Source organism: Crocodylus siamensis, chromosome 5, assembly GCF_052110815.1.
Source record: "Crocodylus siamensis isolate JL-2025a chromosome 5, ASM5211081v1, whole genome shotgun sequence".
In the NCBI taxonomy this organism is placed as follows: Eukaryota; Metazoa; Chordata; order Crocodylia; family Crocodylidae; genus Crocodylus; species Crocodylus siamensis.
The window spans coordinates 202,055,131-202,069,199 of NC_143399.1; the positions used below are offsets into that span (position 1 = coordinate 202,055,131).

The 14,069-nt window shown below is 48.6% G+C and overlaps 1 protein-coding gene across 12 annotated transcripts in view; it reads right to left on the bottom strand.

Moving 5' to 3' along the window:
• The window catches only part of OBSCN (obscurin, cytoskeletal calmodulin and titin-interacting RhoGEF), a 271,127-nt gene that overhangs the window by 194,984 nt on the left and 62,074 nt on the right, over positions 1 to 14,069 (bottom strand). For all 12 annotated transcript variants that reach the window (XM_090047900.1, XM_090047898.1, XM_090047895.1 and 9 more), the window contains exons 10-14: positions 13,359 to 13,634; positions 8,383 to 8,658; positions 7,423 to 7,698; positions 4,703 to 4,978; positions 1,758 to 2,033 (exon numbers count right to left, since the gene is read on the bottom strand). In XM_090047900.1, the coding sequence (XP_089904026.1) occupies positions 1,758 to 2,033; positions 4,703 to 4,978; positions 7,423 to 7,698; positions 8,383 to 8,658; positions 13,359 to 13,634 (1,380 nt within the window). The remainder of the gene's footprint in view (positions 1 to 1,757; positions 2,034 to 4,702; positions 4,979 to 7,422; positions 7,699 to 8,382; positions 8,659 to 13,358; positions 13,635 to 14,069) is intronic.

Genomic DNA, 14,069 nt, shown 5'->3' on the forward strand with positions numbered 1-14,069 from the left:
ACCTGATTTGATCTCCTCTTCTTCTAAGCCAGGTTCCAATTTTTTTTCCCACTCAAGCTGGTAATGCTACAACCCTAATACAGGAAAACATCTAAAAACACACTTACAGATCAACACCGGCCTATGTAACTTTCTGAACAAAGACATTGTCCTAAACTCTGACCTGTCAGAAGGAATTTGGTGTGGTAATTAGGGGGTATGTCTACACATACTATTAATGTGAAGCAGTAAACTCTGGCACAATTTGTGCCAGGGTTTATTGCTCCTGGTGCTGTATTTACACGTGCATCTGGGACTGCAGCACATCGAGCCAGGTTAGAGCAGCCCTGGCTGGCAGAGGATGGTGGGGTCAGCCTGCCACGCCGGGGCTGTTCCAACCCAGCTCAGTGTGTTTCGTAGGGGCTGGCTGGGGCACGAGCTAGCCAGCAGGCAGCCCCTGCACTGAAGCACACTCGTGCCCCTGCCAGCACCATCAACATCCACACATGCATTGCTGTGCACTAGGTAACACCGCCATAGGATAGTACTTGTGTTTACACCAGTGTTTCTTAGGTTACTGCAGCCTAATAGGGCCACACATGTGGAAGCTGAGACTTTACCGAGGAGCTAATTAGTCAGCTCCGCAGTAAATGTCTCACGTAGATGCACCCAGGGATTTTGCAGTTGGAGCCAGGAGGAGTCCAGCGGAAAAAGTATAATGTGACTGTTTTGTAAAACTCAGTATTTGAGGCAACAAAAAAGCACAGCCTGAATTTGAGTGCTGAGAGACACTTCAAGCTGCTTCCATCTGACGTGGTTCATCCCCCCCACCCCCCGCCGCCCGCAATGGGGCAGAAACCTCAACTGGATTAAGCATCATTAACTTCATTCTACCATAATAAAAGCTGTGGCATTTCCGGCTGTGTGTCTGTCTGTCCGTAACGCTCCTGCCCGACTCCACACGCACGGCCCGGAGCCTAAGGACAGACAGCCATAGAGGCAGAGGATGAGCAGAGGTGGTTGGGGCCAAGATGTGTTCCCCACTGTGGGAAGTGGTGCGGGGAGAGCCCCAGGGTAGGGGCTTGGCTTGCTGCCATGCGGGGGGCATGGCATGTGGGGGCGTGGGGGGAGCATAACGCACGGCCGCAGGGTGCGGGGGACGCAGGCAGCATTGGCTGGGTGGCATGTGGCCACAGGGTGGGGCACATCCCCCAGCCCGATCTCTGCACGCCCCCCTGCGGCCATGCCCCACCTGCACAGCCTCAACTCCCAGTGGTCATGCACCACACCACCCTGCACCCCCTGCGCCACACCCCAGGGCCACTCCCCGCATCCAGCGCGTACTCCCCATGCCATGCCCTCAGGCCGCATGCCACCCCACTCACAGCCATGCACCACACCCCACCAAGCACTGTGCACCATACCCCAGGGTTGCTGCCCGCACCGTGAGGCCACAGCTGGCGGTTCCTCCCCCCACCATGGATGTTCCCCGAGTCTGCACCACATCCGCCCATGTGTCCTGCACCACACCCCGGCTCTACTCCCTGCAGCACGCAGCTGGCGAGCGCTTCCCACAACATGGCCACTCCCTGTGCCACGCTCTGCAGCCACCCCCTCCACCCCCCACTCCCCACACAGCCAGCCACCATGTCCCTCCATGAGCAGAGCACCAGGAAGGTGGGGTGGAGCAGGGCACAACCCAGAGCAGTAGTGGGAGCGGGGCAGTCCGTTTTCAGACTATGGCAATATTTTGGGGGATGGAGATGTGTCCTTCCCACCTGTGACATCAATCTTGAAGGTCAGCTTCTGGCCTGCAGCCTCACAGGTGTATTCTCCAGCATCTTTCTTCTCCACCCCTTGCACAACCAGGCGCCGGGATTTGCCCTCAGACTCCACCTTGAATTTCTTGCTGGCAGTGACCAGTTTTCCATCCTTGTACCACTTCACTTCAGTCTTGGCCTGGGCCACCTCGCAGCTCAGGGTGGCGCTGTCTGTGAGGGCAGCCTTTACCTCCTTCTGCACCTTCTCCTTATTTGCAAACACAATTTCAGGTTCTGATACGAGAGAACGATGCAGCTGAATTATAACCAGAAACTTAAAGCTGCCAAAAGCAAAACAGTTCAATTCACATCTCTAATCTGACCGTGCACCCTTAAAATGGCCACAATGACACGTGAATCAGTTTCAGGGGGTTTTGTCCAATAAATTTTCTGGTTATTGTTTAACGTATTTTGTAAGAAAATCAAGGATCTATGTTAGCAAGTCAAAAACAGTTCATCACCGTAACAGCGCTCATCCTAGGCTCTCTCACGACAACACAGAGCCAAGGTTTCATCTGAGTTAAATTCAGTGCAGGACTTTTTCTGCCTGCAGGGGGTTTTTTGTACAGCCCCTCTAAGAACATCTTGTATAATCCCACTGTAAGTGCAGAAATCCTAACACTTGCTCTCGTTATGGGCAGCAGGAATGGGGGCTGAGGCAGCGTGGGCACTAAGGCATATAGTTGACAGCCCAGAGGTTGCAAGTCCAAGGCCATGGCAGAAGTGCTTGCAGGGCAGCCTGTCAGATTCCAATGAAATCTGTGAATTCTACCAAAAACCTGTCACAAGGACACAGAAAAGGAAGTAGCAATAGCATTAAATTAGCACCTGCATTTCTGGCACCGTACAAACACATAGGAGGTAGCCCCTGCCACAAGGACTATCAAGAACTGGCAATAGACAGAGGGGAAGAGAGTCCAAGTCTCATACCCTCAACCAGGGATGGGCAAAATGGCAGATCCAGCTGGCAGCTGGACTCCATTTCCCAGCAGCCCCTGCCTGCATCGCTGGGGCCACCTTCCACAGAGAGCCCAGCAAGGTGGTGGGATGATACCATGAGGCTGGGATTTCTATGGACACCAGCCCCAGCAGTGCTGGCAGGGTATGGCACATGGCAGGGAGCTGCTCCGGGGCTCTTACAGTGGTGACAGTGGTGCAGAACCATGATCTGCTGCTGGCACACTGCTGCTCAGGGCGTGAGGGCTGCAGATCGCAGCTCTCGCTGGCTCCAGACCATGCTGTCACCATCGCAAGATCCCAACCCCTGAGCAGCTCCCTGCCCAGCCATGTCTGCATGTCTTCCTGCACTAGGCCTTCAAACAAATTAAGCTTTGGAGTCTTGTATCAGTGTTTGCACACACTAGGTTTTCGAGCAAATTAAGCCCAGCCTGGGGCCAGTCTCCATGGAAACCCCAGCCTCATCCTGTCATGGTATGACCACTGGAAGCCAGCCCCAGTGACACAGGCAGGGACTGCTGGGAAATGGAGTTTGCCACAGGCTGGACTTTGCCCTCCCCTGCTCTAAATACTAGCTCTGTAGTTCTCAGCCTTTTTAGACTCAAGCCACTCCTCTGAAAATGTCAGCTCTTAGCTTTCACTTGTGACTATGAAAAAATAATAGAGCAACTGTTGTGCTGCAAAGAACTTAGAAAGTTTATGATGGGTCAGAATGGTTTTCATATCGTGGACTCCTATTTGAAATCTCTGGGTTTATCTTGTTAATCATGTGTGAAGTATAGCATCCAGGACAGCGTGGGTCTAGGATGCTTAGAAAAGCATCTAATGCATAATGTAACCTGATGGAAGCCTGGACTGAGGCAAGATGGGTAACATAGCTCAATGATATTCAAAGCTAGATTGCACCTCTCCAGTCATGGCTCCATTCGGGTGAGGCAGGAAAGCTCATGGGATATAGGTGCCAGAGGACGCATCTACTGCCGAGTGCAGAGACAGACAGGTTCTTCAGGGCTCTTGGGTAAAACTTGCATTCCTTCAGCCCTGAATGCTAACGAACACATAGAGATGTTCTGCTGCACCCCATCCATTCCCAGCTATGGTCCCATTAGGGGATGAAGTCTTTCGGGGCAAACCAAGCTACATAGGTTGGTGTTTATCTATGCACCCAGCTTCATGCTGAGAATGAAATGCTTCTCTCCCATAAGGCTACAAGCACCAGTCTGTCTGCAGGAAAAGGATGGGTGAGCCAGGGTGGCAAAATCCACTTTTCTAACCCGGAGCTCCATAGTAAGTGCATCCTCTGGTATCTATTTCCCAGGAGGGCTCCTTCTGCCCTCACCCCTGGAAAGACACAATCTAGCTCTGAGTATCATTGCAAGATGTTACCCATCTTGCCTCAGTCCAGGATCCCAGGCAGTTTCAGCACAGCTTGCACACAGATAACACTCCAGGCCTCACTTTCTACCCCACCTGTGGTTGGTAGGGCACACTGAGCTCATGTGAAGGCAATCCCTTGTCTCCCCCACCAGGTCTCTGGGACCTACATAGAGAAACCTTTAGAGAGTGCAACACCTCTGCATGGTACTTCACTATGGCCCAGCTCTGCAACCTCACAGGGGTTGCAACTAACATTTGTTCACCAACACTCTGGGTGAACCAACATACCTGTAAGAAAGGAGGGGTTGCTGCTTGTTCATAATAGGCTGGGCCCATTCCAGATAAGTTGAAGATAATCTTCCCTGTCTTGAAGTGCTTATAAACTACTAAAAACAATACATGGCTTCAAAAGTCCTCAACCCTTTTCTGCAGCAAAGCTATAGGAACCACAACTGATCCCTTAATTTGCTCCAACAAACAAAATTCCGGTGAACAAGATTCTTAAAATTTATTCAGTCTGCTCAACCTGCTAGGAAGAGGAAAAATAGAGGAAAACAGAGTTGTCTCACCTGTGATGGTGACCTTAAAAGTTAGTTTCTGGCCAGCTGCCTCACAAGTGTATTCTCCAGCATCTTTCTTCTCTACCTCTTGCACGACCAGGCGCCGGGTTTTGCCCTCAGACTCCACCTTGAATTTCTTGCTGGTGGTGATCAGTTTTTTGTCCTTGTACCACTTCACTTCAGCCTCAGTTTGGCCCACCTCGCAGCTCAGGGTGGCATTCTCCTTGAGGGCAGCCTTCACCTCCTTCTGCACCTTCTCCTTGTTTGCAAAGGCATCCTCAACTTCTGTAAGTGAAGAGAAAGCACAGAGTCAAGGAGTGATGCTTCCCTTTTGAGACAGCAGTTTTCAGATCCACAGCACCAGGTGAACCTGTGCTAAACAAATGCATAGCCAGCAATACAAGTGTTATAAAGACTGGAATCAGTAAAGAGTTCACAATGGCTGATTTAATGGATGACCTGGAGATAAAAATCTGTCCTAGGATATCCTGAGCCAGAACAACCACAAGTGAGAACGATCTATCCTGGTAAACAAACATACACACACATATACACAGACACTCATACACATACATGTATGTATGACCAGTTCCTCAGGTCTCTCCTTTATTATTTAAACACAGCCAGGGCATTGTCATCTCCATCTTCATTATCATTTAGATTTATATCCTGCCCTATCCGGAAACACTAAGAGGCTTAGAACAAAACACCCTTGAGTGTAGGATGGATCCAAATCTACATGTCACTGGATCTCTGGATAAAAATGGCCTCGAGTTTTGTAAAAGTCTGGATGTGAACACACGTCCCTGAATCCAAGCCACATCATCTCTGCAGCAAAGCCATAAAGACAACTGATCCTTCAAAACATAAGAGGATCCCATCCCACCAGGTGGCTGGATCACAAAGAACAAGTTTACAAGGTCTTTAAACCTTCATGCTTCATGGCAGGAGCCAAATACCTAGTAATAGGACTCAAAAGGGCTAGGATGTCCCATAATCATTTGCTTTGAGCTTTCCTGCAGTTTCCTTCAAAGCAGCTGGTGCTCTTTATTGGTACAGCCAAGCTAGTGGACATAGGGTGCCTGTACACACCACAGGTTTTAATCCTCATTAAATTAAATAGGTTTATAAAATTTAAACTTGTTTATTTAGAAGTGTCGCATCAGTGTTTTCATGCACTAGGCTTTCAGACAAATTAAGCTTTGAAGCATTGTATCAGTGCTTGCATGCGTTAGGTTTTCAAATTAAATAAACCCAGTCTCCAGCAAGTGCCTCAGGAAAGTGGGATGGTCCAGCATTGCCACCCCCCACAGCCTGGGGGTCTCTACCCCATACCCCATGCCCCGAGCCCATGCCTGTGCCTGTGCTGCAGGGAGCTGGCAAACCACACAAGAAAAGAAAAAGTGGAAGCAATGTGAAAGCAAAATCAATTTGAAGAGGTGAACTACAAAAAAGTCACACCCATCTGGTAGACAAAGAGGCCCATTTCATGTCTTTGAGTGCCTTTGTGTTTGCACGCAATTAATCCATGGCCGCAACACTTTAATTCCCGGTGAGCCAAACTAAACTACATCTGAGGAGTTTTAGTTTAATGCACCAGAAAGACTTTTAAAGTATCCAGAAATCCAGCTCATGCAAACTGTCATGCAGTTGCAGAGCAAGAAAGGGCAAAAAATGTGGCAAGTACAAAGGCCCTAGGCGGCTTATGAGTCTAAGGGGGAAGTTACACATTACACGCAGCCCACAGTCAATCTGTGGAAAGTGAAGCAGTGTTAAGGTTGTAATGTGCTGTGAGCAGTTGCATTTTAAATGTTATTACCATCTCTCGCCTGCACAGCTCTGACTTGGCACTAGAGGGCTGGCAGGAAGGGGTCAGGCTACAGCTGTTACATCACAGCTGTAGAGTGTTTTCAGGGGCCTGCTCGTGTGAAAAAAGTAGCCCATGTAAGTGCCCTCAGAGGGCACTTAGCATGAGTTAATGAGCCTTAACGTACAGATGGTGATGCTCACGATCTAAGTGCCCTTGGTATGGCCTAAATGTAATGTATAACTGCACCATGAGCCAGTATGGCAAATGATATAGCTGTATCACAGCTGTGTAAAAAAAGGCCTAAGACATCTCAACCTCCTGAAATGTACCCAGGGGGCTCATCCAAAACCCACTAGAGTCAATGGGAATTTCAGAATGCAAAGTTAAAACCCATTTAACTTACTCCTCCTGGGCTAGATTCCTATCTGGAGCAAATCAGTACCAATATAGCCGTTCAGTGCTTCTCAACCTTTTCAGATTCACTGCACCCCTCGATAGACACGAGGCACCCCTCCGAAGAGGTCAGATCTTAGTTTTCACTTGCTTTTTGACTACCAAAAAAGAATAGAGCAACTCTTCTGCTGCTCAGAGACCATGACGGTCAGCATACTTTAACACTATCAATGCCTAGTGGAAATTTCTGGGTTTATGTGAATCACGCTTGCACACCTCAGAGTGCTAGCATTGCATGGCACTCCACAGCACCCCTGAAAGGATCTCTGGGTGCTCTGGGATGCCACAGCACCATGGTTGAGGATCACTGCACTATTTAGAGATGCAGCCCAGGAGTCTTTAGGTCAACTTTCCAGAGCATAAAAGGAAACATAATGTGCACAAACTCAGAATATTCAAAAGAGAAAAATTCAACAATCGGCCCCAGTTCAGCATGTTAACAAAAACAAGACTATCTTTCTCCCACCTGTGACGATGACCTTGAATGTCAGTTTTTGGCCCACAGCCTCACAGGTGTATTCTCCAGCATCTTTCTTTTCCACCTGCTCCACGACCAGGCGCCGGGATTTGCCCTCAGACTCCACCTTGAATTTCTTGCTGGCGGTGACCAGTTTCCCGTCCTTGCACCACTTCACTTCGGTCTTGGCCTGGGCCACCTCGCAGCTCAGGGTGGCGCTCTCCTTGAGGGCGGCCTTCACCTCCGCCTGCACCTTCTCCTTGTTTGCAAACACATCCTTATGCTCTGCAGGGGAAAAGGGAGTTTAGGATTTTCTACACGCATTGTCTTACAGATATAGCACAGAGCTGGGCAGGGAGAAGGTTCAGTCCTAAGAAACCATTAGCCACAAGCCTTCTGTGGCTCCCGACGTAATTGCAAATTCAACTTTAACCTTCATAATGATGCCTCTAGGGCACCTCCCTTAAAATAAACCAGCCCAAATGCTTACATTCAACCTCTTGTAATTCCTCAGGAGAGCCACATGCCATCTGTGCAAGAATATTTCACCTCTGTCTTCCTTTTACGTTACTTATTAGACATTGTCTTTTGCACAAACTTTCCTTCCTGGTCATTTTAAGTTCCTTTTCAAGATTACTGTTTGCTTTAAAGTAAATGATGGCATTAAAAGGAAGACAGGCAGGCCCTGATGGCTGCCATGAAGATGTCCATAATGCCAACACTGCCTGGCAGTTTTGATGCTAATGGTGGAAAACACACACCATGACACAGAATCAGCAGCTACTGTTTTTTGGTAGTATATCTGGTTACTCCATTAGTTTCTTCCTAATTTGAAGGCAAAACCCCAAATCTCTTCAAAAGTCTTCTGGCCTCTGATTGGACAAGCCAGAAGAACATGCATTTTAAGCTAGAAGGCTTTGGCCACCAATAGCAGCGAATGGGCTGATGAAAGGAAATAGCTTCTCCCACCTGTGACCATGACCTTAAAGGTTAGTTTCTGGCCGGCAGCCTCACAGGTGTATTCTCCAGCATCTTTCTTCTCCACCTCTTGCACGACCAGGCGCCGGGATTTGCCCTCGGACTGTATCTTGAATTTCTTGCTGGCGGTCACCAGTTTCCCATCCTTGTACCACTTCACTTCGGTCTCGGCCTGGGCCACCTCGCAGCTCAGGGTGGCGCTCTCCTTGAGGGCGGCCTTCACCTCCGTCTGCACCTTCTCCTTGTTTGCAAACACCTCTTCAACTTCTGAAATGGGGAGAATTCAAGTTAAAAACCCAGAAGGAACAAATGTATTGTGGCCAGTGGATTGTTGCAAGCCTTTACCGCAATCGATCTCCGTGATGATTCATGTCAGAAAGCGCTGCTTTACTTATACTTTCCCAACTGCATTAACAGCATCATATAAATGCACCCTCTATAGCATCCCTGATCATTTGGGTTCGCTTTTTAGGTAGGTAACCTGGCTTATTTTTGAGTTTCTACTACCCGTACTTCAAAACAACTTTTTTTTTGTTTTTTCGAAGCTGAACATCTGGTAATGACACCTATTTGCCCTTTTAGGGAGTATGTCACCCCTATCGCAACTAGAGAAAAACAGAACCAGAAAAAAAATCAGTCTGGAAGGGACTTCAGGAGTCATCTAGGCTGACCACCTACTCGGGGTAGGACCATCCCTGTCTAAAACCATCCTGAACAACTATTTGTCTAACCTGCATCGAAAAACTTCCAATAACAGAGACTGTACAACCTCTTTAGGTAATTTATTGCAGTGCTTAACCATCCAGAGTTAAAATATTCTTCCTAATGTTCATCCTAAATGTCCCTTGTTGCAATTCTGCAATTCCAGCCCATTACTACTTGTCCTGTGGACACAGAGAACAATTGATCGCTTTCTTCTTTATAGCATCCCTCTGTATTTGAAGATTGTCAGCAAATCCCCCCTCCGTCTTCCCTTCTTCAGACTATATCATCCTAAAACTTGCAACATTGCCTCATAAAGCATATCCACAGTCCATTAACATGCCAATTCAATCAATTCAAGAAGTTCCTTCTGATCTTAAAATCTGTGACATTCAACATACGTAGCACCTCAATAGCACAGCAGGAGATTTTACCTTTCTGCACCTAAGATGTGCATTGGAGGTATTTAAAACCCACTGACAGCAAAAGTAACACTTTTGTATTTGGGTCTCAGCAGATGAACCAGCATTGAAAGATACCATATGCAACACATGATAAAAAGCATGTATCCATGTAAAAGGTAATGATTAGCCACCTTGCTAACTAATGACTAGCAAGTCTACCATATTTCCTGCTTGAGGGAAAAAAATATCTTTATTCTCGCACATTGTATTAAATGTAGTGGAAAGTCCTTTTTGTTTTTCTTGATTTGCTATGTTCATGAACATATACACGATTCCCCTTATACACCACTGCAAAGCCGAAGCGATTGTGTCAAAGCCAAAAGATTTACACCCAAGTAAAATGGGATGTATCTGAGAGGAGCTTCAGGTAATAGGTATTCTGGGGTTGAGGTTTAAACACTGGCCTCCATTCTTCTACAAATTGTTTGCAAAGCTGCAATGAAGAGGTGTGAAGATATACCCGAGATAAATGTAATCTAGTTCAATTAAGTGACAAGAGCTAGGAAGCAGCAGCAGCCTGGACTCGGCACACGTGACAAGCCCATTTTGGAGCCGGGTACCTACTAAGGGGCTTAGAGCAATGACATTCAAGCCCCTGTGCCCTGTATCGGTGGTGGCTATGTTAAAGCTGGCTCAGGTCTGTCTACCCCAGCTGCTGACACACAGTATGGACATAGCCTTGGACTCATACTATCATTTATAGGCACGGCTGGGATTGGTCACCTCAAAAAATGAAAGAGGATCCAAACTCTTTGCATTCAAAATTGCAATCGCCAAACAAAAAGACAACTCAGTTTAGGATAACCCAAATTATGAATTTGTTCTGCAGAAGCATGGCCCTATGAATCAAATGAATTTTGAAATAGCTCGCATAATTGGGTCTGAGTGCTACAAACAACAGCAGACCGTACAGATTACAGACTAATCATTTTATTCTGTTTTTTTCCCCCACCTTTTAACATTAATCCCGGTTTATATTATGAGGAAATGGAAGAACTATTTTGATTGGCTGAATTATGCTGACTGGTACTTTGCTACTCTGGTAGGATCAAGTTTATCCCACAAGTGACTTCATTCCCTGCAGCAGGTTTACAGTACAAGTGAATACGACCCTTAGAAGATAAATATAGACACACATATTTCTAAGTTCATTTAGAGCAGTGACGCGTCACCTATCCAACCCCCAGACTGGAGGGTGGTGTGGGGTTGGTCTGCGTGCCAGATCTGGTCTGTGGGGTCAGTCGACGGGTCTCAGCTTGGGGTTGGTACACAGGTGCAATGCTGTGTGCTAGATGCAGCGGCAGAGCGGGCACATTTGCCAGCCTGGTCCCATCCCCTGTGCAATGACATGTGCATGGAGCCGTATCATCCAGCCCCTGGAGCTCCCCAAGGGTCTGGATGCGTGGTGGTGGTGGTGGTCTTAGTGGCCACAGCTCTGGGATCTGCTGTGGCAATTAATCTTGCCTTTGCTCCCCTGCTGCCAGGGAGCCCTGCGGGCTGGATGGTATAGGATGCTATACAGGTGGGATGTGGTATAGGCCAGATCCAACCCCCGGGCGAGAGTTGAGTGCCACTGACTCAGATCTTCAATTTAGATGGTAATTATAGGTAAACACACTGGACAAAACTCTTAGCTGGCATTGAACATGGGGCAGCTCCAGTGAAGTTAACAGACACCAACTCCAAAACATATACGAATGCAATGGCAACAGAATAAATTAAGAGCCAGAAAGGCACTGAACTTCTGGATAATCTTGTAAGATGAGGATTTCAGCAACAAACAACCCAGGTGCTGAAAAAATACCGACCGATTCCTTCTGCCTTTCAAGGCTGGAGCAGTTTTCCACTGAGCTGCTGGACTTGCGTGATACGACATGTTGGAGCATAAGTGACAGACAGCCACAGCGACCGGATAAGCGTTCTCCTGACGGGTGGGGAACGGCTATGGCAATATCACGTGTAGCTAGGAAGTAATTTATTTTGATAAAGTCCTGGAAATATCTGGTCCCTTATGCCAGCAGGCCCTTGCCCGCTCTTTTTTGGCGATAGTCTCAGAACTATTCTGCGGCTTTGCATCAGCAGTTGGAGATAACCTCATCCTACTTTCCTTGTCAATGGAGGGCAGAGATGTCCCGTGTAAGGACAGCATTTCTGTTGGAAGCACACAGAGTACCTCCATGGGCATGGGAGGAACAGCACCGATGGCAAGCGTTACAAAGGAACAGCACACAAGGCGCACCTTGTCTCAGCCTCTGATCCCTAGTAGAGGAGGAATCAGGTGGTCAATGGCCTCCCAGTGTCACAGCTCCTTTGGGAGCACCATGGCAAGGTGCTCCCTGCCCGCCTGGCTGCAGTGGGGCACAACTCTGCACCCCCACACCCACTGCTGCCAGGTGGGCAGGAGATGCCATGGTGGCACAGGGCTCCCAGTGGCAGCATCCACCCCTGGTCCATGCACAAATTTGGGGGCACGTGCCTGCCATGCCCTCACCACGGAAGAGCACAGCGGTGGGGAGCCATCTCCCCATCGCTGCCCCGCGGAGGAGCCGCTAGTGGCTCCATCCCACTCCCCAGCCGGGCCCTGCAAACACTCATTCCCACTCCAGGCCTGGATCCCAAGCCCCGGGGCCCACACACCGCCTCAGCTGGGCAGCTCCCCCAACCCCAGTCCAGCCCAACTCCCTCCCTCGCTAGGAGGGTCTCAATCTCCCCCTCCCTCCCTTGCTTTGGGCGTCTCAATCTCTCCCCCCAGTTTACCTGTGGGAAGCTGCCGGAGCTACCTGGCTCTGCATGCGCGTGGCACCCCTGAGCGCCCTCCTCCCACTCCCACCAGCCCCCTGCAAACTGGAACTCTGCCAGCCTGCAAAGGGAAACCCACTGCTTCCATGTTTTTCTCTTCTGAAAGAGAAAATCTGCATTTTTTCCTTAAAAAAGATAAAACTGGCTTTATTTTTCTCCTTAAAATGAAAAATATCTACATTTTTCTGCACTTTTCCATAGCAAATGGAAAACCCGGATCCCTAATAACAACTAAGGCTATGTATACACTTGACAGCTACGGATGACCTTAAAACTGTACCCAAGCCCATGACTGTTGGCCATCTCACTGAAAGCCCCTAAGTTTGATCCCTAGTAACAATCCAGTCCAGCCCAGAGGAATATAAAGCACAAAGTAGATGGCTTTGACACCGCCTACAAAGTACGTTATAGATCTGGGAATGGCTTACGTGGGAGTTTCTGTGGCTCAGGCTGGTTGAGAGTGGTGACAACAAGGTTGATCCTAGCTATCGGGGTAGATATGCCCCAACTTGAGAACAAGACACTATGGAAAGAGAAAACAAAATCTGCTGGCATCACTACTTGTTATGCCAAGAGCAGAGCTGGTGCCGTGCAGCCACCTCCTTCAGACCCTCCCTGCACCGCTGATCCATCTAGGGAACACTAAATACCAATCTTCCTGAATTCAAGACATATTGGGAAAGCCAGATGAAAGGGTAGTCATTACAACTCAATGTTCAACATAATCCTAGCTGGATCTGTATTCATTTTACAAAGACATGTGATGACTTCTCAAGTGGAAGAGAAGCACTGCACCTGTTCTAGCGTCAGAGCCTGAGCCGAGGGACACCCAGCGCCTCCACGCCGCCGGCGGGTCTCCAGTGTCCTCTGCTGCCCCAACAGCTGTACGGCTCAGAGCAGCCTGAGAAGCAGAAGAACTATTCCCTTCTGTCATTTCACTTGAAAGCATGAGCAAAAAACATGAAGAGAAAGCCCAGAAAAGTAAAACACTGTCCTGCCCACCTGTGACGATGACCTTGAAGGTCAGCTTCTGGCCGGCCGCCTCACAGGTGTATTCTCCAGCATCTTTCTTCTCCACCCCTTGCACGACCAGGCGCCGGGATTTGCCCTCGGACTCCACCTTGAATTTCTTGCTGGCAGTGACCAGTTTCCCGTCCTTGCACCACTTCACTTCGGTCTTGGCCTGGGCCACCTCGCAGCTTAGGGTAGCGCTCTCCTTGAGGGCGGCCTTCACCTCCGTCTGCACCTTCTCCTTGTCTGCAAACACCTCTTCTGTCTCTGTCAAATGGCAATGAAGCATCATATACCAAACTCAGGTACGCCGTTGAGCAATTTCTTATCGCACGGAGCTTGTGTGACACCTGCCCCTGCCTCCCCCGTATTAGCTAAACCCCTAACAAACACCAGCGGTGGTATCTTCATCACGGCCCTCTGAGATAGGTAAGCATCCTTATTCATATATTATAGATCGTGAAGGGAGACACAAAAAGGTGACTTTCCCAAAGCCCTATGGGAACTGCATGATTTGGAGCAAAGACTACAACCTGGGTCCTCCACATCTCGGGTATGAGCCCAAGCCATTGGTCTATCAACTTTTCTCCCCGCTTAGATCTGGTGTCTCTGTCTGTCTCAGCCCTGCACCCCAACGCTGAAAGTTTCTGGGTGTAATTCTCCTTCCAAATACTAGATTGACAGAAAAATGTTGGGTTTTGC